We start from the raw sequence: 18,789 nt of genomic DNA, 5'->3' as shown, positions 1-18,789 counted from the left end.
CAAGATGTTCTTTGTTGTGCTCGGGCCTAGATCAGCTCAAGGAGCACGCTATCTATACTAAGGTGTGGGTATAGTAGGAGTCGAGGCTTGCGTGGGGCGCCTGCCCTTGTCATTTTGCAGAACTGCTTCCGCGTACATGATCTTATAGCGAACTAGTTCCTCAGCAATTTCTTCATGAGACAGCTTCTCTGTCACCACGCGTTTTACGAGCTGTACGTGTTCGGTGTTGAGGTGACTAAGTTGCTCTTCTAGCGACTGTACACGCAGTCGCAGATTTCTATTGAGCAAGCGAAGTGAATCCATTTCTAGTTCTTTCCTGTTGGCGGCATTGACCTGATCATAGAACTCATTGGCGTATGTGTCGAGCGTGAATTGAGTGATCCTGACTTGAAAAGCATCGCGTACCAGCTCAGATATCTGCGAATGCTTGTGCTTCCCATCATCTGAGATATCAAAATACACCCGCGTCAGGTTTAATTTCACGAAATCAAGACAGTTTTCAAAATCGAGGGTAAGCAACTTATCCTCATTTTTGCGAAGAAGTGCAATGGCAAAGCGGAAAACAGCATCAATACCTTCAGAGAACACGGCATCCAGAATCCGGTACACGATCTCCATAGGAAAACGGTACGAAAAGAGTGTCATGAACCACTGACTGGCGTACATAGTACTCTTGATGCCACAGCGCAAAAAATGGGCATGCAACATAGGAAGCATATCTTCGACGAGCCTGTCGAATTGAAATAGTCGAAGTTGCAAGGACGGCATATTAGGGATAAAGTGGCCTCGGAGATCATAATTTTCCATTAGATGAACAAGAACACAAAAAGCTTCCTCCTCGGGCATGTTCAGCAGCAGTGGTCCAACGATAAATTGCATGCCCTGACAGTAACCGCATTCTGGATCATACAATGCGTAAGCCTTGACAACATGGTACAAACTACCTTGGCCCATACCTTTAGCATCGCGAAAAAATTCTTGCGTGGGGAATGTGCGGTTCAAGTCACGTCGGATGGCCGAGTCATACGAACATGGTTGGTTCAAGTAGCGCTTATATTGTGTCTCGAGCTCTTCGTCTTTGCTGCTGCTAAGCAGCTGCCAAAGCATGCCTCGCAATGAGTGCGGAACACCAGCATAAATAGCTTTACTAAGTTCGATAGGACTTGTGGCAAGCACCGTGCTAAAATTCTTGATCAATCCGCCCCAAAGCTCCCAGTCGATATGCTCTGCATCCTGATCATCGTCAGACAAGCCAAATTCCTTGCTCCGTACTCCCAGGCCTTCTGCATTTGCCTCATTTCGTGAATGATACTCTCGCTGTAGACGCTCAAAACTCTCCTGGAGTTTTCCCATACCCACAGCATTTCGGCGCATCGATCTTGGATCGAGATTAAGTTTGCGATTTTGAGAAACCATGCGTGCAAGGATCAAGTCATACTCGGCCTCATTGACTTTATTAGCATTTTCTGCTGCTGTCCGATACTTGTCTGTGTTGGCAGATGTCGATGCCATAGGCAATGGACGCTTCTTTCGTGCATCTTGAGTAACCGCATTTTCTTTTTCCTCAGGCTCAGCGAATGGATTCTCAATAAAATGTTCTGGCTCAATCATTGACGCGGCTCCTACAGATGGAGACATTGGATCAATCTTTAAAGAAGACATGAAAGCTCTGGCAGAATCGATGTCCATAGGTTCATTTTTCAAGTCCAAAGTTCCTGCACGAGACTCGCGCAAAGCCGAAGCAAATGGCTTCGCCGATTTTTGATGTTCCTCGATTGCAAGCGCACTGTTTGCATCAGGGGCTTTAATGTCAGTGCTTAACAAGTATACATACTGTTCGAATTCACCCTGTTTTTGCCTTCAGTTTCTTTCTTTTTCTTTTTCACTTCTTTATTATCGTTATCTCTTGTTATCTGCTCTTCCTCCTTATCAGTATCACTTTCTGTTTCCTCCTCATCAGAATCATCATCTGTTTCCTCCGCTTCATTATCATCATCTGTTTCGTCCTCTTCCTCTTCCTCCTCATCGGCATCATCTTCTTCGTCAGAGTCATTTTCACTTTCTTCTTCTTCATCTTCTTCGCCCTCATCATCCACCGACACCTCATCTTCATCTTCCGTGGTCTCAGAGCTCGTCGTCACCTCACTCTCTGTGACCTCACTCTCTGTAGGAGCACCACTTTTAGATTCCGAGTCGATGAACTCCTCCATCTCGTTATCTGCAACAGTTGAAGTATCTTCATCTTCTGTCACAACCAAACTGGATTTACGCTCCTTCTGAGGAGCTGCTGCCTTTTTTCGAGGCATAAGTTGGGGAGACACGTAATGAAGGCCTACTCGAGTGCAGCAAGCATGCATTCCCTTGCATGTGGGGAAGTATAGCCACGTGGTCTGGCCACGTGGAAATTGTGGCGCAGCACGGCACTTCCACGTCATCCGTTGTATAAAGGTTTCTCTATTAAAGCACACCCGGGTCTCGGTGCACGCATACGTGGAAGAAGATTTTATGCCCTCAACAATGTCTGCGGAAATGACTACAGTCATAGATCCGACGTTGCTTGTGTGCACCGAGTCAGGGAGCAACGGCTCTCTGAGTCCGAGCTCAGTTTCATCATCCGTGTCATCACCGGCTTTGCCATCATCCTCCAAGCGACCGGCAGAAGCACTACCCTCTTCATACATGCCTGCATGTAAGGGACGCAAGTCGACAGAAGATGAGAAACTAGCTCGGCGCCTGGCTAGACAACAACGTAACCGCAAATCTGCTCAAGTATCTCGGGAGAAAAAGAAAGCTTACATGGATCAAATCGAGTATGAATTAGCGACACTTCGCGCGGACAAGCAGGCCAGTATGCAACGTGAGCATGCTGCATCCCTAAGGTGTGCTCAATTGGAATCCAAAGTGGAAGAACTAAGTAAGAGACTACGTCAATTTGAGTCCATCGTTGGAGATTGGGTCAAGTCTCATCCGGGTGCCACTGATGTCAGTTCGTCTATGGCAAGTATGCGTGATATGAAGTTACAAAGCGTCGATCATGGGGTAAATGGCGGTGGAACAAACGTGTCCGAATCGGATGTCGCTCGAGCAAATGCAGCGCCGGCCGCTGCGCCGACAGAGGCAGGTCCTTCGAGTCCCATTGCACACGAGACTACTGACAGCACTTGTCTTCCAGCAGCGAAGGCAACCAGTCGTTTGTCCCAAACAAACGATGAGGCCCTGCAGCGGGTGCTACCGGATCAGTCAGACTCGAGCGCGAAGGTGATCAGGACCAAGTCACTTTGTCGGCCCATGCAGCAGCCAACGGCAGCAGCGTTGCTTCCGGATGCGCATCTGAAAGGCGCGGCTTGTTCACGCCGCCAAACTCCTCGCTTGACGCCATGCTACCGAGTATCTCAGTCCTTGCCTCTGACGACGGCAAAAATGACGACTCGATGCACTTACCCACAACTCCATCATGGAACTTTGACGCCATCTCCTGTACTCCGTCTTCGTCTCAAGATTCCTCAGCACAAAATGGATTTGGTTCTTCGCAAGTATGCGAGACCCCAAGTGACCGTTTGAGTATGACCCCCGCACCTTCTGATCTGAGCCTCCTTGTGTCTTCTTTTACTCCATCCACGGATGTATTTGATGTAAATGAAGATTTCTCGCATACATCTGTCACGATTCCATCTGATGGGCTTGCTTTCTATGAGCCTGTGTTGCCCTCTATGTTGTCATCCAATGCGCAAGAGGCAAGTCCATTCAGTCTCTCCCCTACATTTAATTATTTGGATGTGGACATTCCGCTGGAAACTCTACCCTCGGATGTTTCTGCTTCCTGGCCGCTCACCTCTACATACGACTCTTTTGTACCTTGTAAGTAGCCACGATGGTTTGATTCCTTACGCTTGGCGTGTGCGCAACCGTTGCGCGGTGGCGGATGTCCTCCACCTCGTACCGTGCTTGGTATCAATGCACGTGATGAACTATAACATCACGTGGTACGACTTGCGTCTGGACAGGCAAGGTAAGGCCTGTCTTCCGTCGAAGCTCACGCCCTACCCACGAACTCTCGTCAAGGTGAGTTTAGCATAACGGGTGTGCGTCGCAGGCCGAGTGACTGTGTTCACTTAGATGTGTGATGCGGCACCCGCACGTTTTATGGACAGCATACTGACTATGGCAGGCTCAATATGGGTATTACTCGGGACTCGCGTCACAAGCGGTCAGCCACTGGTGCTCGCCACGCCTACTACCGCAAGAAGAGGCAATTCGAGCTCGGTCGTCAGGCCGCCAACACCCGTATCGGCCCTAAGCGCATTCACGACGTGCGTGTGCGCGGTGGCAACATCAAGCCCCGTGCTCTCCGTCTCGACAGCGGCAACTTCGCCTGGGGTTCGGAGCACATCACCGCGAAGACCCGTATTCTCGGTGTCGTGTACAATGCCTCGAACAACGAGCTTGTGCGTACTAACACGCTCGTGAAGGGTGCCGTTATTCAGATTGATGCCACGCCCTTCCGTATGGCTTACGAGAAGCACTACGGCCAGCCCGTGACGAAGCGCCGTATGCCTGGTACCGCCCCCACGGAGGAGAATGTGAAGAAGAGCAACCACGTCGAGCGCAAGCTGGCCGAGCGCCGCAAGGATGGCAAGGTGGAGCCGCTTGTGGAGCAGCAGTTCTCGGCTGGTCGTCTCTACGCTGTGATTGCCAGCCGCCCTGGCCAGTCGGGTCGCGCTGACGGCTACATCCTTGAGGGTTCGGAGCTCGAGTTCTACATTCGTCGTCTCCGTTCGGCCAAGTCGAAGCACGCATAAAGTGTGTAACTTGGGGGATATCCAAAAGTGGTCTGTTTGCAAGTGTTCGGATGCACACAATGTGCACGGGCTTACACTGCGTTTAAGCCTGTGCTGTGGACGTGCTATACACGCGGCATCCACTGTATGTACTTAGCCTTATTCTAGGCCTAGCTATGCATCCTTACCCAAAAAATACGACCTATTTCTTTTGCTTCAATGTAGATTCTGAGTGCCGTTGGCCGTGGGCGCTTTGCTCGTTGACACGTGAATGTCATGGCCCAGTATACCTCCACGTGGCCGTGCACCTTGCAGCTGTACGACCATGCCACCTCATGCTCTGATCGTGAACGATGACGGACCGCCGTCAGCGACATCACCGTATGTCCTTGATCTGTATCAGAAACTTGTTGCACGTGGGTGGAATGTGCGTGTCGTTCTCCCAAGCTCGCAAAAGTCATGGAGCGGCACCAACTACAGTGTGACGTCGTCGCGGGTACGATACTGGTACTACTATCCACTGCGTGACAACTTTCTAGGCACGCATCCAGACACGCACCTATGCTGGAGCCATGTGCGTCGAAAAATTAATACAGAACGCGGAGAAATTGGCGAGTGGGTACTCGTGGATGGCGTGCCGTCGACATGTACGAACATTGGACTGTACACGGGCGAGGCCCTTTTAGGCGGTGACGCCGGTCCGATTGATCTTGTGCTGTCTGGCCCGAACTTTGGGCGTAATACAGGCACTGCCTTTTCGATTTCGTCTGGCACGTTGGGAGGAGCGTTGTCGGGATCGCTGTGCGATGTACGATCGATTGCGATCAGTTTTTGCCACTTTATGCAAGACCCGCCGACGTTGGACAAGAGTCGTGCGTCTGGTCCCGCTCTCGCGCCCGATGCTTTCGATGCTATGGCACGACTCGCGTGTGAGCACACCGCTAGGCTATGTGAGAAATTGTACGATGCATGGGATACAGATACGAATGTCGAGTCGTACTCGATCAATGTGCCGATCGCGGAGACACTCACACAACCGTCCGTGTACTGGACACGGATCTGGTCGAGTCGTCATGAACAACTATATCCCCTGCCGTCCGATCGAGATAACGAGGAGCGCGTCAAGCCCCTGGGTATTGACCCCAAGGAGCCAGTGGACGAGGATCCCGCGTGTTCCTACCTCGCTTTCCGCCCCAATCTGAGCCGCGCCATGTGCCCTTCAGACCCACAGCCTGGCACGGATGCCTGGGCCATTCATCACGGCTACATTTCCATCTCGCGCCTGGTTGCGCGCTTCGAGCATGTCGAACCAGGTACACGCCCACCTCCTCAGCTATAGTGTATGTACGATCAACGAACCACGAGCTTCCGTTTCCGCTTGGCATTCTCGTGCAGCTTGGCATGCACAGCTGCCTCGTCAAGTTCATGCAGTTGCGTCTCGGGGCGCTCAAAGAGCTCGGTCGTGCGCCGCGAGAGATGTTGTTGTTGAAGGTACCGCAATGCTGCCAGGTTGAAGCCCACAAGTGTCTTTTGTTTGGCGAGCACATTCTTGACATGTGTGCGCAGTCGTACGAGTGTCGTGCGCATAACGCGATTCGACACAATTTGGGCATGATGCGTTCGCATCAGGAAAAAGAGGATGCGCGCACTCAAAGACACGTTCCACTCTCGTGTGATCCAAACGTCAATGTATCGGAACAGGCTCACGACTTTGTCGAATGGCAATACCAGCAACGCGTCTTCCATGTGCGTCGGCGGAATCTTCTCCACGACACGGAGCACGTACTTGTACGTATCTGGTGTCTCCATTTCACTAAACATCGCCTGGACGAGAGGATGGACCGGTACATCTTGGCCTAGGCGCTGCGCCTGTTCACGCTGCTCGATATCGGCATCCGCCGTGTGCAAAGACTCTAGGATGCGTTCGCCGGCCATGAGTGACTCAGTTGTGGCCTTGCTCACGGACGTGGCCTCAGCATCCGCCGTGTCTTCCTGTGGTGGCGCGGCACTTTCGTACATTTGCTCGAGTTCTTTTTCGCGCTCTTCCTCCAAAAACAACGGCTCGTCCGTCTTTTCCCACACGCGGATACTTCGATCTGCCCCTGCGGTCACGACGACCCGACCGTGGTGCCCGGTCGCCAGTGCCCATACCTCGCCATGATGTCCTTCCATGGTTTGTACGCCGACAAAGCGGTCACCATCCCAGTATTTGACCTTGGCATCTTTGCCGGCTGTCCAAAACCGGTGTGAAGCACCTTCGCGGCCGCCCATGAGGCCACCACCTTGCATGCCGTGCTCAAAGGACACAGCCATTATCGAGTCGTCATGCGCAAACAGGCTGCGGTGGCAATCGCCGAAATCGAGACCCCAGATTTTCACGTTCTTGTCTGCACTGCATGTGACACACAGCTTTGAGTCGTCAGATATGTCGAGCGCCAACACAGGCAGTTTGTGGCCATACAGCGACAAGAAGAATTTCAGCGTGTCAGCGTAGAACACCTTGACCGTGTGATCCAAGAGCGAGACGGCCAGGAGACGCCCGTCGGGTGAGTACCGCACGCACAGCACGTCGTCTGTGAGTTGAAGCGTCCGCACATGCACGAGTGAGAGTTGGGGCGGCGCACCGTCCTCGGCAGGCGCCATTTCCAAGTCCCAGAACTTGACCTGCTTGTCGGCACTGCCCGTGACAGCACTCAAGCCGCTGGGATGTATGGCACAACTCCAGAGAGGACCACTATGTGCCTCGAGCGTCTCGACAGGCATGGCGGCCGGCACGTCGAATGTGTGTAGTGACCCGTCCTTGCATCCGACCAGCACGTATCGATCACCGGGAAGCCATGTCACACACAGCGCAAAAGCCGAGACAGCCAACGTTCGGATGCATCGGCCCGTACGCACGTTCCAAATCTTGAGCTGGCCACTGCCACACACGGATGCCAATAGCGTGTCGTCACTGGACAGAGCCACGGCACGGATATCGCTGCGGTGACCTGGCAGCTCTAGCACATGCGAGACACTCGCCTCGATGGCGACGCTTTGCTTCTCGGCCTTGGTGCGTGGCGGCGACGGAATTGAGTGAATCTCGGCAGAGTTGGTCGTGAGCGCACACAGAATCGGCACGGCCACATCTGGCGTCGGCTGGGTATGTCCACTCGGGAAGGCGAAACTGCGGATCCGCCCGATGGTGGGGCGGACAATCACGTACGGTTCTAGGCGTGTAAGCCACGTCATGGGCATGGCTGCATCAACACTGTCATCTCCCTTTTCGCGCGCCCGTTTGACGCGACGCTGCTGCTTTTTCTGTGCTTCTTCGAGAGTGCGAATGCGATACACATGCACGGCACGATCGCCACTCGCGGCAGCCATGTACGAGGCGTATACGGCCAGCTGAGCAACGCGGTGGCCAGATGGCAGCTCGAGAGTGCCGTGCGACTCAAAAAAGCGACGTGATGTATCGTCTGCGCTCGTTTGCAGACCGCGCTGCAACACATCGTGCGAGGCGCGCCACAAACGCACATGCCCGTTGGAGCCGCCGGTCAACACGAGGGTGTCATCCAAGCTGTCATGCACGGCCAGGCTCCACAGCTGTTCGTCACCTGACACGACCGTCTCGATGCAGTGCTGTAGCTGAAGGTCCCACAGCTTCAAGAAGCCGTCCTTGGCTGTGGAGACCAGATAGTAGGTATCGTGCTGGCGAGGGACAAATGCCACGCCCGTGATAGCGTCATGGTGACTCTTGAGTCGGAACAGACCCGATTCAGCCACGACGTCCCATACAATCACGCTCGTGTCTTGACTGCCACTCGCAAGGAACAGGGCCTTGGGGTCGAACGCCAAGGTAGTGACAGCGCGCTGATGGCCATGGAACGTCAGGAGGACCGTAGATGTCTCGGCGTCCCAGAGGCGGATCGAGCCATCCGCATATCCAACAGCAAAGCGTGATTCTTGGGGGTATGGCGCACGCGCGATGGCTGTCACCGCCAGGCGGAATCCCAGCTGGTGCCACATGGCGCGCTGCTCGCCACGCTTCACATCCCAAACCAGCACATCTTCGAGAGCTGGCAGAAAAGCGGTCTTTCCATCAGCATCCAGCAGCGCATTCGCTGCATTGGATCCAATGAGCGCGAATGCCGCCGTCGCCTCGTGGCGCTCGTATGACCGCACCATCGCTAGCGTCGTGGCCTCTTGCCGTCGTGGGCTCGTGGCGAAGCGAGCAGGGAAAAAAAGGAGGGCTGCGTCAGCCTGACTAAAGCACGATGCTGTGGGCCCGTTAGGTTGGCGACCCAGGGGGCCGACCCCGCTGTGTGGCTGCACCTATACCGCCAACATGACCCAGACGGAGCAAGGTGAAGCGCTTCCTGCGGAGCACCGGGGAGGATGGATGCACTTCCTGAAGGCGATCGCAAGCATGTCGGGTGATCTGAGCAAGATGACGGCACCCTCGTTCATTCTCTCACCCGTGTCGCTGACGGAGTACCCATCGTACTGGGGCGAGCACCCAGCGTCGTTTGTCGACGTGCAGAATGGTGCGACGCCGGAGGAGCGCATGATTGCTGTTTTGCGCTGGTTTATCGGCACGCTTAAGGGCCAGTACACGTCGCGCAACACGAGCATGGGCTCGGAGAAGAAGCCGCTGAACCCTGTGCTGGGCGAGCTGTTCTACGGCAATTGGCCAGCGCAAGGCGAATTGGGCGAAACGACCCTTGTGTCGGAGCAGGTGTCGCATCACCCGCCCATCACGGCGTACTTTTTGGAAAATGCCAAGGCGGGCGTATCCGTCGAGGGGCACAGTGGCCAAAAAACGTCGTTCACGGGCCGCTCGATTCGCGTTGTGCAGGTCGGCCATGCCTTTATGCGCTTGCAGCGTCCTGAGGGCGTTGAGACGTACCTTATTACTTTGCCGACGCTGTCGATCGATGGTCTGTGGTTTGGCTCGCCGTACATTGAGCTTACGGACTCGTCGTACATCTACTCGTCTTCGGGCTTGACGGCCAAGATTCACTACTCGGGCCGCGGCTACTTTACGGGCAAGCCACACTCCTTCACGGCGACTGTGACACCGTCTTCATCTCCGTTGTCGAAGCCCATTTTCCAGGCCTCTGGTATCTGGTCGGGCAAGAGCACGGTGGACGAAAGCACCGTGGTGCCTGCCCAAGGCGAATTTTGGGACGCAGATGCGCATGCGCGTGAGGAGGTTCACGTCAAGCCGCTAGAGCAGCAGGGCGAGTACGAAAGTCGCCGCCTGTGGCAGACGGTGTCGCGCGGCATCAAGTCGGGCGACTACGATATCGCATCGAAAGACAAGTCGCGCATCGAGAACGAGCAGCGTGCTCTTCGGAAGAAGCGCGAGCAGGACGGCACAAAACACGTACCGAAGCACTTTGCGCTCGTGGAAAATGACCCAGAATATGCTCGACTCGTCGTGCCGTCTAAGCACGTTCCTGCCGAGCAGGACAGCTTCCGTTTTCAGCGCACGTAGTGGGACATGAATTAATGCACGCAGCGACGTAGAAAGACACCCTCGTCTCCACTCGGGAATTTTCTTCGAGCTGCCATGCTGAGCGAGCATGCCGAGTGATACGCATGCATGGCCGTCATGGGTACGCGAGTGCGGTTTCCTCGATCCGCTCGTGCCTGATGACAAGAATAGTGCGATGTACATGGTGATGCAGCGCTGCGCAGAGCGCTACATCGAGCCTGTGGCCGCGGCCAGCACGCCTGATGCCCTGCATCGTGGGCTTGCCTCGCCACCATCGTACAACGTGGTCCTCTCGTCGATGTACGAATGGATCGCCTCTTCACCACGTGTGCTGGAGCTTGCGTTTCTGCGTGCGCCTACCGCTGCGTCTGCTCTCGAGGATCCGACGCTGGACTTGTACCTCCTTCCCCGACTCTTGGCCTCCCTCACCGTGCTCTGCACGTATGAGAAACAGGGGCTGGACGTAGGGCATGCCTTGGGTGAAACTATGCGCTTGACAGGCACGATTTTGCATATGAGTCTGGCGTCATCGCATCACCAAACACATGCACGCTTTGTGCTGTTTGATGCGATGCGGTGCGGCGTTCGTGGGATGGTCGCATCGGGCCGTCTCGCACCTGACTATATGGCCCTTGTCGGTGCGTCGCAACCACAAGACGAGCTCCTGCTATGTGCGAATGACCCTGTGCCTGAGCCCTTTACCATTCGTCACCACCACCGTACCGACGCCGTGACCCAAACATGGCTCGTCCGCGAAGCGGCCACGTTTCGCGTCGCACCGCCCCCATCGATCGCAGCTGACGTATTCGAAATCCTTGTCTTGCTGTGCACGCGCATCGCTGCAGAGCTTGGCGCCGTCTTTCCTTTCGCGATGCAAGACATGGTCGAGTTGGGCGTGCGCATCATGCTGGGCCCGGAAGGTGCTCGCTGGACCCATGTACACTATGATGCATTCATCGCAGCTCTGCCACACTTGGGCCTGTATTTCTATCCTGTGGCCCATGCCTGCATGCTATCCGTGTCACAGGCGCATTCGGCAGACGAACGGACCTGCGTGCAGCTCACCCAAGTGCTGCGCATGATATACGAACGTGTGCGTCGCGATGCTTCGCCAGAGACGGCATGCCTTGTCGGCGATCCACGCTCACTTATACCCACGCATGTGGCGCAAATTTTGCAAACACAGCAAGACACGCTGCGTGCGTGTTATGTCGCGTACCTATGTATATTGTTCGCGATGCTGGACGAAGCGCCCTTAGACGACGCATGGCTTTGTCTGCATGATGTCGATGATCCCGCCTGGCAGCATGAGTACCATCGTTTTCAAAACACGCCAACGAGCCTCCCTCCCCCGCCTGCGAAGCGGGCACGCACAGAAGCGGAACCTTGCGAGACATGGCCCTGCCCGGTGTGCGACGCTGCACAACTTGACATGACGGTAAACATGCCACGCACAGATGCCACACTGCCGCACGACTTGGCCTATGCCCCCCTCTCGGACCCAAGGCAGGCCCTGCTTGTCCTGCAGGCGCTCTTGCGGTTCTTTGTGCATGCACATGACGATGCGATCATGTCGTGTGACATGGCATCCGTGAAAAAGGCCCTGCAATGTACCATGTCACACATCCATCGCGGCGTGCGTGTTCGTACAGGACGTGTCTTGTATGCTTGCGTATGGCGGTGCAGTCACATGTGCCGCGCTCAGCGGTCGCCATCGCTGGTGTCGTCGCTCATGGCCATTGCGACGGATGGCGCCTCCGCTCCGTCCGACTCGAAAATGCAAGAGACGTGCGTGCTAGCATTAGCACTGCTTGGTCGCATTCCTCACGAAGACTGCTCTTCCCTCGTGGTGAGCGCCCTCATTCGGTGTCTCTTTGCCCCACACGTATTCATTCGAGCGCTCGTATGTGCCGAAACGATCCAGCTTGCCGTGTACCGCCGATGTACGACCTTCCAGCTGTTTGCGCAGCACTTACACATTGTGTGTCATGTCGCCATACATGCCTCCCGCGGCATGATGCATGCCTTGTCCGACATCGCTCGTCTGGTCAACATGCCAGGTCCGACCTTTTTGCAGGCGACTCTGGGGTACACGCTTCCACTACTACTAGAGCGCATGGCCCTGGGCCAAGCGACGGCGCAGGCGGAGATGGAAGCCATGGCCGCGACGGTGGGCCAGTCCGTACCGGCCATTTGCCTGGCACATGTGTCTGACGTGTTCCAGCATGCGTTTTTGCAGCCATCAGATGTGCGTGATGCGAGTCTGCAGATGCTCATGTCGCTGCTCGGCTCGAAATCCGTCACGATATCGAGTCTGCTCCGGAGTCGCTTACACGACGTGCTTGGATGGCTGGTGGAGCACCTGGGCACGAGTGCCTATCATGGGCGTGCGTACGAGGCACTCGGCTTCGTGCATGAGACCGTGGCGACGAGTGCCAAGTGGCGCGGTATGGACTTGACCGCCTTTTTACAGGAAGAGGTCCTGGCCATCCTCACGTGGATCAACGATGAGCTCAGTGGCGTTCATGGCAAGCTGCGCAATGAACGACGGGTGATGGCTGTGCGCAGTATCGGTGCTCTCGTACAGAAAATCGGCAATGTGGCTGCGCGTGTAGCGCCCCAAGTCTTGGCTAGTCTGACTAGCACACTCCAAGACCCATCGCTGGCTATGCCGACGCTGGAGAGCTGGCTTGATGTGGTCAAGGCACTCCGCGGAGCAGATCTTGGCGTGCTGGTGGGGCCTACCGCTGCAGCTCTCCTGGCCGCATGGTCACGCTTTGATACAGACGAACGACATGTGGCCGCTCAGGTGTTGCGCTATGCCGTCATGGAGCGCACTTCCGATCCCATTTACCTGAACGACGTGCCGAGTCTCGATGCTATTGCCGATGATGTTCCAGACGTTGCGCAGCGCATCCGCTCTATGCGTTTATCATGGGAAGACGAAGTGCAGTTCGTCCACATCCTCGATCGTGTATCGAACGACAGCGCGGCCATTTGCATGCAGTCCCTCGGCGAACTTCGCATCTTTCTCCAGGAGCGGCGCGCGTGCATCGCCACATGGACGTCCGGTAACGTGTTTCACACGCTCATTGGACGCTGCGTGCGCGTATTAATGGCCGTAGCGGCCCGATCAGAATTGGGGGACGTCGTCCCGGCACTGTGTCTCGAGTGCTTGGGCCTCTTGGGGGCTGTCGACCCCGATCGATTGGACATGCCGCCCGATGAGCCCATCTTGATTCTTCTATCCGACTTTGAGAACGAGGATGAAAACATGGCATTTGCACAGCGCATTCTCGTCGATGTTGTCGTGCCGGCCTTCCGAGCGACGCATGATACCAAGCACCAGGCAGCGCTAGCGTACGCGATCCAGGAACTGCTCAAGTACTGCAAGTTTACGCCGGCCCTCTTAGAAGCGTCGGCTCCCACACGCGTACCGGAGAAGGTGCGGCAGCGGTGGTCTACGTTACCCGAAATGCTCTTGCCGACGCTCCTGCCACTTCTCAACTCGCGATACGTGGTGCAGCAGACGGAGCCACGGCCGCGCGAGATGCCACTCTACGCACATTCGACATCGTACCGCGACTGGGTCCAAGCCTGGACTCTATGGCTTATTCGCTCTTCACGACCAGGCGATGCTGCGTCCCTATTCCACATATTCACGTCGGTGGTGCGTGACCACGACGTCGGCATTGCACAATACCTATTGCCACATCTCGTGCTGCATATCCTCATCTCTGGCAGCAGTCAGCAGCGACGCACGGTCTTGGGTGAATCGCTCGCTGTGCTGGCTGATCAGGCACACCCGGCACTGGGGTACGAACCTGAGCGTCGCCGTCTCACGGCGCAGACCCTCTTCCATGTGCTTGACCATGTGGGCCACTGGATGCGCCGCATGCGCCTTGTACCGCTTCGCATGGCGCGGCGCAGTCGCTGGCGTGATGCTTTGAGTGACGTCCAGGCCATCATGGATGAACTCTCGCCTGACTTGCTAGCCCAGGCCTCCTTACAGTGTGACGCCTATGCTCGCGCTCTGCTCCATTTTGAGTACCGCATACGTGCTATGCGCCCCCAGCCATCTGAAACACTCCAGCCGTACTATGAGACAATGCACGAAATTTACGCAAGCCTGGATGACCCTGATGGCATGGAAGGTATTTCCACCATGGTCCTCGCTCCTTCTCTCGAGCACCAAATCCGTGAACATGAAAGCACTGGCCGCTGGACGAATGCTCAGAGCTGCTGGGAAGTCGAGCTGCAGCAGAGGCCCGATGACGTGCGATTGCATGTGGGTCTGCTTCGCTGCCTCCGCAATCTCGGACACTATGACACACTTCGAACGCACATCCGTGGTGTGTTGGCTGTGCATCCTACCTGGCAGATGCACCTCGCCCCCTTCCAAATTGAGGGTGCATGTATTCTCGCGGACTGGGACGCTGCTCGACAGCTTGTCCTGCATGCTCCCAAGGTGCCGGAACTGGGTATGGCACGGGCGCTTCTTGCGATGCGTGACCACGACGAGGAAGCGTTTTCCACAGCCGTATCTGATGCACGTCAGCAGCTCGGTCGTCGCATTCTCGGACCTGCACGCGTATCCTACCCTCATGCTTACGATGCGGTCATGCAGCTGCACATGCTTTGCGAACTCGAGCTCATTTTTTACGGCCGCGACGATCTCAAGGCAAATCTAGACGCGCGATTCGCAGCGACGCTCCCGTCCTTTCGAACCCGTGAGCCCGTGCTCAGTTTGCGGCGCTCTGCATTTCAGGCATGTCGTGCGCCTGTCACAGACCTCGGCGCATGCTGGATTCTCAGTGCCAAGACGGCTCGTAAGGCTGGGCACACCCAATCCGCCTACAGTGCCATTTTGCAGGCGATACAAAGCGGCGCACCATATGCATTTGTCCAGAAAGCAAAGCTGCTAGCCCATGGAGACCAGGTTCAAGCCGCCATCCAGACTCTGAACAATGCTCTCCAGACTGAATCGGAAGCATCTGGCGATCATCGAGAACTGGCCAAGGCCCACTTGCTGCGCGCAAGGCTCGTCGAAGAGACAGCGCGGTTTCAGCAGAATGATATTATCCAACACTACAAGACATGCACGAGCCTTGATGCCGACTCGGAAAAGATTTGGTACTATCTCGGCCACTTCTACGATGCGCCTGGCAGTGGCGCCGTAGGCAATCAAATGCTGCTCCAGCTCAGCGTGTGTCGCTTTTACATGAAGTCGGCTCAGCACGGCACGAAATTCTTATACCGCACTCTGCCTCGCATGCTGACCATATGGCTGGACGCTGGTAACGAGCTGGCTGACCCGGAGGAGGCGCCGCCGTCGGAAGAAGACGCCCACCAGGCGCAACAGCAGTTTGACAAAATTAACGAAATGATGCTGCGCTCCGTCCGACATCTTGCGCGATACCAGTGGTTCGCCGTGTTGCCTCAGCTCGTGGCGCGTATCGTACACAAGAATGAAGCTGTGTGGAAAGTGCTTTTGGAAATCATTGTGGCTGTGGTCGTGGCATACCCTCAGCAAGGCATGTGGGCGATTTTGGCTGGGTCACACTCCAAGGACAAGCGGCGCAAGCAGCGGTATGAATGCATTGTCGAGCGCATTTCGTCCGTCGCTGACCGTGCCTACCGCGATGTGGTGCCGATTGTCGAGGCGGCCGAGCGCGTTTCGACGGAACTCCTCCATCTCTGTGAGTATCAGGTTCACAGGGAGACGAAACTGCGCATGCCGCAGCATTTTCCCGCACTGATTGCAGCAGTACAGCGCACGCCCCTCATCTTGCCGCTGCAGTCGTCGGTCAATGTCATTTTGCCGCCCAACAACCAGGTGAATCAGACTCACCGTCCTTTCCCAAGCCATGCGCCAACGATATTGGGCTTTGATGACACCATCGAAATTATGAATTCACTGCAGAAGCCCCGCAAAATTGTGATCCAGGCATCTGATGGACTACGATACCCGTTCCTGTGCAAGCCACGCGATGACCTACGAAAAGACGCTCGACTAATGGAATTCGATTCGATGATCAACAAGCTTCTTCAAAGCAATTCAGACTCGCGTCGGCGCCGCTTGTATATTCGCACGTATGCCGTCATTATTTTGAACGAAGAATGCGGTCTGATCGAGTGGGTCCCGAATACCGTGGCTTTTCGCCAAATTCTAGCGAAGCATTATGCGTCCATGGACGTTCCGCTGTACACACCTGATCTGAAAACTTTGCTGGACGAGGCTCGCGCCTCGCCCAAGAATGCTGCCGCGCTTTTCGAGCAGCGTATCTTACCAAGATACCCACCTGTTTTCCATGCTTGGTTTCTGGAGACTTTCCCTGAGCCAAGCGCATGGTTCAAGGCGCGCTCGGCCTACGCGCGTACAGCCGCCGTCATGTCGATGGTCGGATTCGTGCTCGGCTTGGGAGATCGACACGGTGATAACATCCTCTTTGACGCTGGTTCAGGCGATACAGTACATGTTGACCTCAATTGCCTGTTTGAGAAAGGCATGCTTTTTGAAATCCCCGAGCGTGTGCCGTTCCGTCTCACGCACAACATGACCGATGCACTCGGCGTCGCTGGCGTCGAAGGCGCTTTTCGAAAGACGGCGGAGATTACCATGAGCATTTTGCGCGATAATCGCGACTCGCTCATGAGCGTGCTGCAGGCCATGGTGCATGATCCATTGGGAGAATGGGTGGCAACTGAGCGCCGCGCTCGGCACCGCCATGGAGGCAGCAATAAGCCATGGTTGGGCGGCGCTGGTGGTGCACGCAAAGCGCTCAAGTCCGTATCGGACAAGCTGGACGGTCGACTGCGGCGTCCAGGCCTGTCGGATGACGTGCGACACACGACCAAGAATCTCGTGCATATGCTCATCTGCGATGCTACGAGCACACATAACCTCAGTCAAATGTATGTGGGCTGGGCGCCCTATTTGTAATTCTGTAGTAGTACATGGCACTGGGCTATACTTCCCATGCTTTCGGCGCGCCATCATCACGCGGTAAGCCACGGCGATCCATTTCGGCAGCCTGTGACGACGCCTGTGGCTTGTTGCCAGCAGCAGTGGCTGCTCGCCGCTTTTCGTCGGCTGCAGCTGCGAGCTGTCGATGGTGTTCGACCTCGGCGAGAATGACGCGTGCATTTTTCTTATGTTCCAAGTCCTCAGCGACTTGGATGCCAAGTTGCTCGGCATCTTGGATGCTGCGGCACACGAGTGACTCTGTATGCTGGCACTGCTGTGAGCCATCTAATGACACAATGACAGCTGACATGGTCAGACGGCATCCCTCTTCAGGAGGAGTAGCAGCCACCTGTATGGAAGGGCGCGACACACCTGCGTGCAGCATTTCCTGCGGCGTCTCGAGGCGCTCATTCAACTGGCCCTCAATGTCACTGTGGTCATCAAAGCGCGTCGCCACGCCTAGCGGGATAGAACATCCACCTTCCATGCGGTGCATCAGCGCACGCTCCGCAGCACATCGCCAGCTCGCGCGCCAATTGGAAATACTTCGTATCATGTGCCGGATGCGCTGATCACGCTCTGCTGAAGCATCACGAGGCGTGCGTATTTCAATAGCCAGCGATCCCTGCCCCACTGCATGCAGCAACACAGGCTCCGCCACATAAGCAGTGATGCGGTGGTCCAATTCCATGCGTTTGAGCCCTGCGGCAGCTAACACCAGCGCCGTGTAGGGTCCGTCATTCGCATCCAGCTTGGCGAGGCGTGTATTGATATTGCCACGTACATCACTAAACATGAGGTGGGGGTATGAGCGACGCAGCAATGCCACACGACGTACCGACGAGGTACCAATCACAGATCCCTTGGGCATCTCGTCGAGGCTCTTGTAAGGCAGACCTTGCTTCACGACCAGCGCATCACGTGGATCTTCGCGTTCGAGAATCGCAGCAAGTTCTGTGCCTTCAGGCATGGTAGTCGGTACGTCTTTGAGACTGTGCACAATCGCATCAACGGCACCGGCCATCAGCGCCACTTCCAGCTCCTTTGTCCAAATAGCACGACCCTCACCGCCAATCACGCAAAGCGGCGCCTTGAGATTCAAGTCACCTAACGTCGACATCGTGCGTACAGGGAAATCTATCGGTCGAATACCGCTGGATGGTGCAAACGACTGCAAAAATTGGCGAACTTCGCTCTCGGCGGGCGACGCCAAGGCTGCCTGGCCAAACTGCTGCTCGAGCAAAGATTGGACGAGAGACGCCTGACGAACTGCCAGCTCGCTTTTCCGACTAGACAAGACCAGTACATATTTCGCATCCTCCGGGCTCGTAATGGGCGGGGGCACGACGACGGGCCGCGATGTATCGGCTGATGGCACAGTTGGCGCGTCATCAGATTGGCGCAAGAAAATGCAATGCTCTCCTGACGGAGGCTGGAGCGTCGATGGGTTTGCATTCGGTACACTGGGGTGTCCAGGCGGAAGCGGGGTATTTTCGGCGTGCGGAACGGGGCATCGAAGCTCGCCGCTCTCTGCACGGCCGTCTTCCATGATGGAGGCCAGGAAG

The 18,789-nt window shown here is 55.8% G+C and overlaps 8 protein-coding genes across 8 annotated transcripts; 5 read left to right on the top strand and 3 right to left on the bottom strand.

The window, feature by feature from the left end:
• Window positions 1-57: 57 nt before the first annotated feature.
• MRET_3039 (GTPase-activating protein) lies at window positions 58-2,306 on the bottom strand (the record flags this gene model as incomplete). Its single annotated transcript, XM_027629666.1, has 2 exons — window positions 58-1,802; window positions 1,835-2,306. 2 exons carry the CDS (start codon window positions 2,304-2,306, stop codon window positions 58-60), a joined length of 2,217 nt encoding a protein of 738 aa, XP_027485320.1.
• Window positions 2,307-2,505: 199 nt separating this feature from the next.
• On the top strand, window positions 2,506-3,866 carry MRET_3038 (bZIP transcription factor; the record flags this gene model as incomplete). Its single annotated transcript, XM_027629665.1, has 2 exons — window positions 2,506-3,177; window positions 3,225-3,866. 2 exons carry the CDS (start codon window positions 2,506-2,508, stop codon window positions 3,864-3,866), a joined length of 1,314 nt encoding a protein of 437 aa, XP_027485694.1.
• Window positions 3,867-4,175: 309 nt separating this feature from the next.
• MRET_3037 (small subunit ribosomal protein S8e) lies at window positions 4,176-4,799 on the top strand (the record flags this gene model as incomplete). Its single annotated transcript, XM_027629664.1, has 1 exon — window positions 4,176-4,799. One exon carries the CDS (start codon window positions 4,176-4,178, stop codon window positions 4,797-4,799), a length of 624 nt encoding a protein of 207 aa, XP_027485326.1.
• A 304-nt stretch (window positions 4,800-5,103) lies between these two features.
• MRET_3036 (tubulin-tyrosine ligase family protein) lies at window positions 5,104-6,117 on the top strand (the record flags this gene model as incomplete). Its single annotated transcript, XM_027629663.1, has 1 exon — window positions 5,104-6,117. One exon carries the CDS (start codon window positions 5,104-5,106, stop codon window positions 6,115-6,117), a length of 1,014 nt encoding a protein of 337 aa, XP_027485327.1.
• An 11-nt stretch (window positions 6,118-6,128) lies between these two features.
• MRET_3035 (U3 small nucleolar RNA-associated protein 12) lies at window positions 6,129-8,945 on the bottom strand (the record flags this gene model as incomplete). The annotated part of the gene is made up of 1 exon (XM_027629662.1): window positions 6,129-8,945. One exon carries the CDS (start codon window positions 8,943-8,945, stop codon window positions 6,129-6,131), a length of 2,817 nt encoding a protein of 938 aa, XP_027485325.1.
• A 160-nt stretch (window positions 8,946-9,105) lies between these two features.
• On the top strand, window positions 9,106-10,257 carry MRET_3034 (oxysterol-binding protein-related protein 9/10/11; the record flags this gene model as incomplete). The annotated part of the gene is made up of 1 exon (XM_027629661.1): window positions 9,106-10,257. The coding sequence occupies one exon, from the start codon at window positions 9,106-9,108 to the stop codon at window positions 10,255-10,257; it is 1,152 nt and encodes a 383-aa protein (XP_027485704.1).
• An 88-nt stretch (window positions 10,258-10,345) lies between these two features.
• MRET_3033 (serine/threonine-protein kinase ATR) lies at window positions 10,346-17,200 on the top strand (the record flags this gene model as incomplete). Its single annotated transcript, XM_027629660.1, has 1 exon — window positions 10,346-17,200. One exon carries the CDS (start codon window positions 10,346-10,348, stop codon window positions 17,198-17,200), a length of 6,855 nt encoding a protein of 2,284 aa, XP_027485323.1.
• A 25-nt stretch (window positions 17,201-17,225) lies between these two features.
• Window positions 17,226-18,773, bottom strand: MRET_3032 (hydroxymethylbilane synthase; the record flags this gene model as incomplete). The annotated part of the gene is made up of 1 exon (XM_027629659.1): window positions 17,226-18,773. The coding sequence occupies one exon, from the start codon at window positions 18,771-18,773 to the stop codon at window positions 17,226-17,228; it is 1,548 nt and encodes a 515-aa protein (XP_027485324.1).
• Between the last annotated feature and the right edge of the window lie 16 nt (window positions 18,774-18,789).

The sequence above is a fragment of the Malassezia restricta genome, chromosome V (assembly GCF_003290485.1).
Source record: "Malassezia restricta chromosome V, complete sequence".
Lineage (NCBI taxonomy): Eukaryota > Fungi > Basidiomycota > Malasseziomycetes > Malasseziales > Malasseziaceae > Malassezia > Malassezia restricta.
The sequence above is the reverse complement of the archived record's forward strand: the minus strand, read 5'-3'. Positions and strand labels throughout refer to the sequence as shown.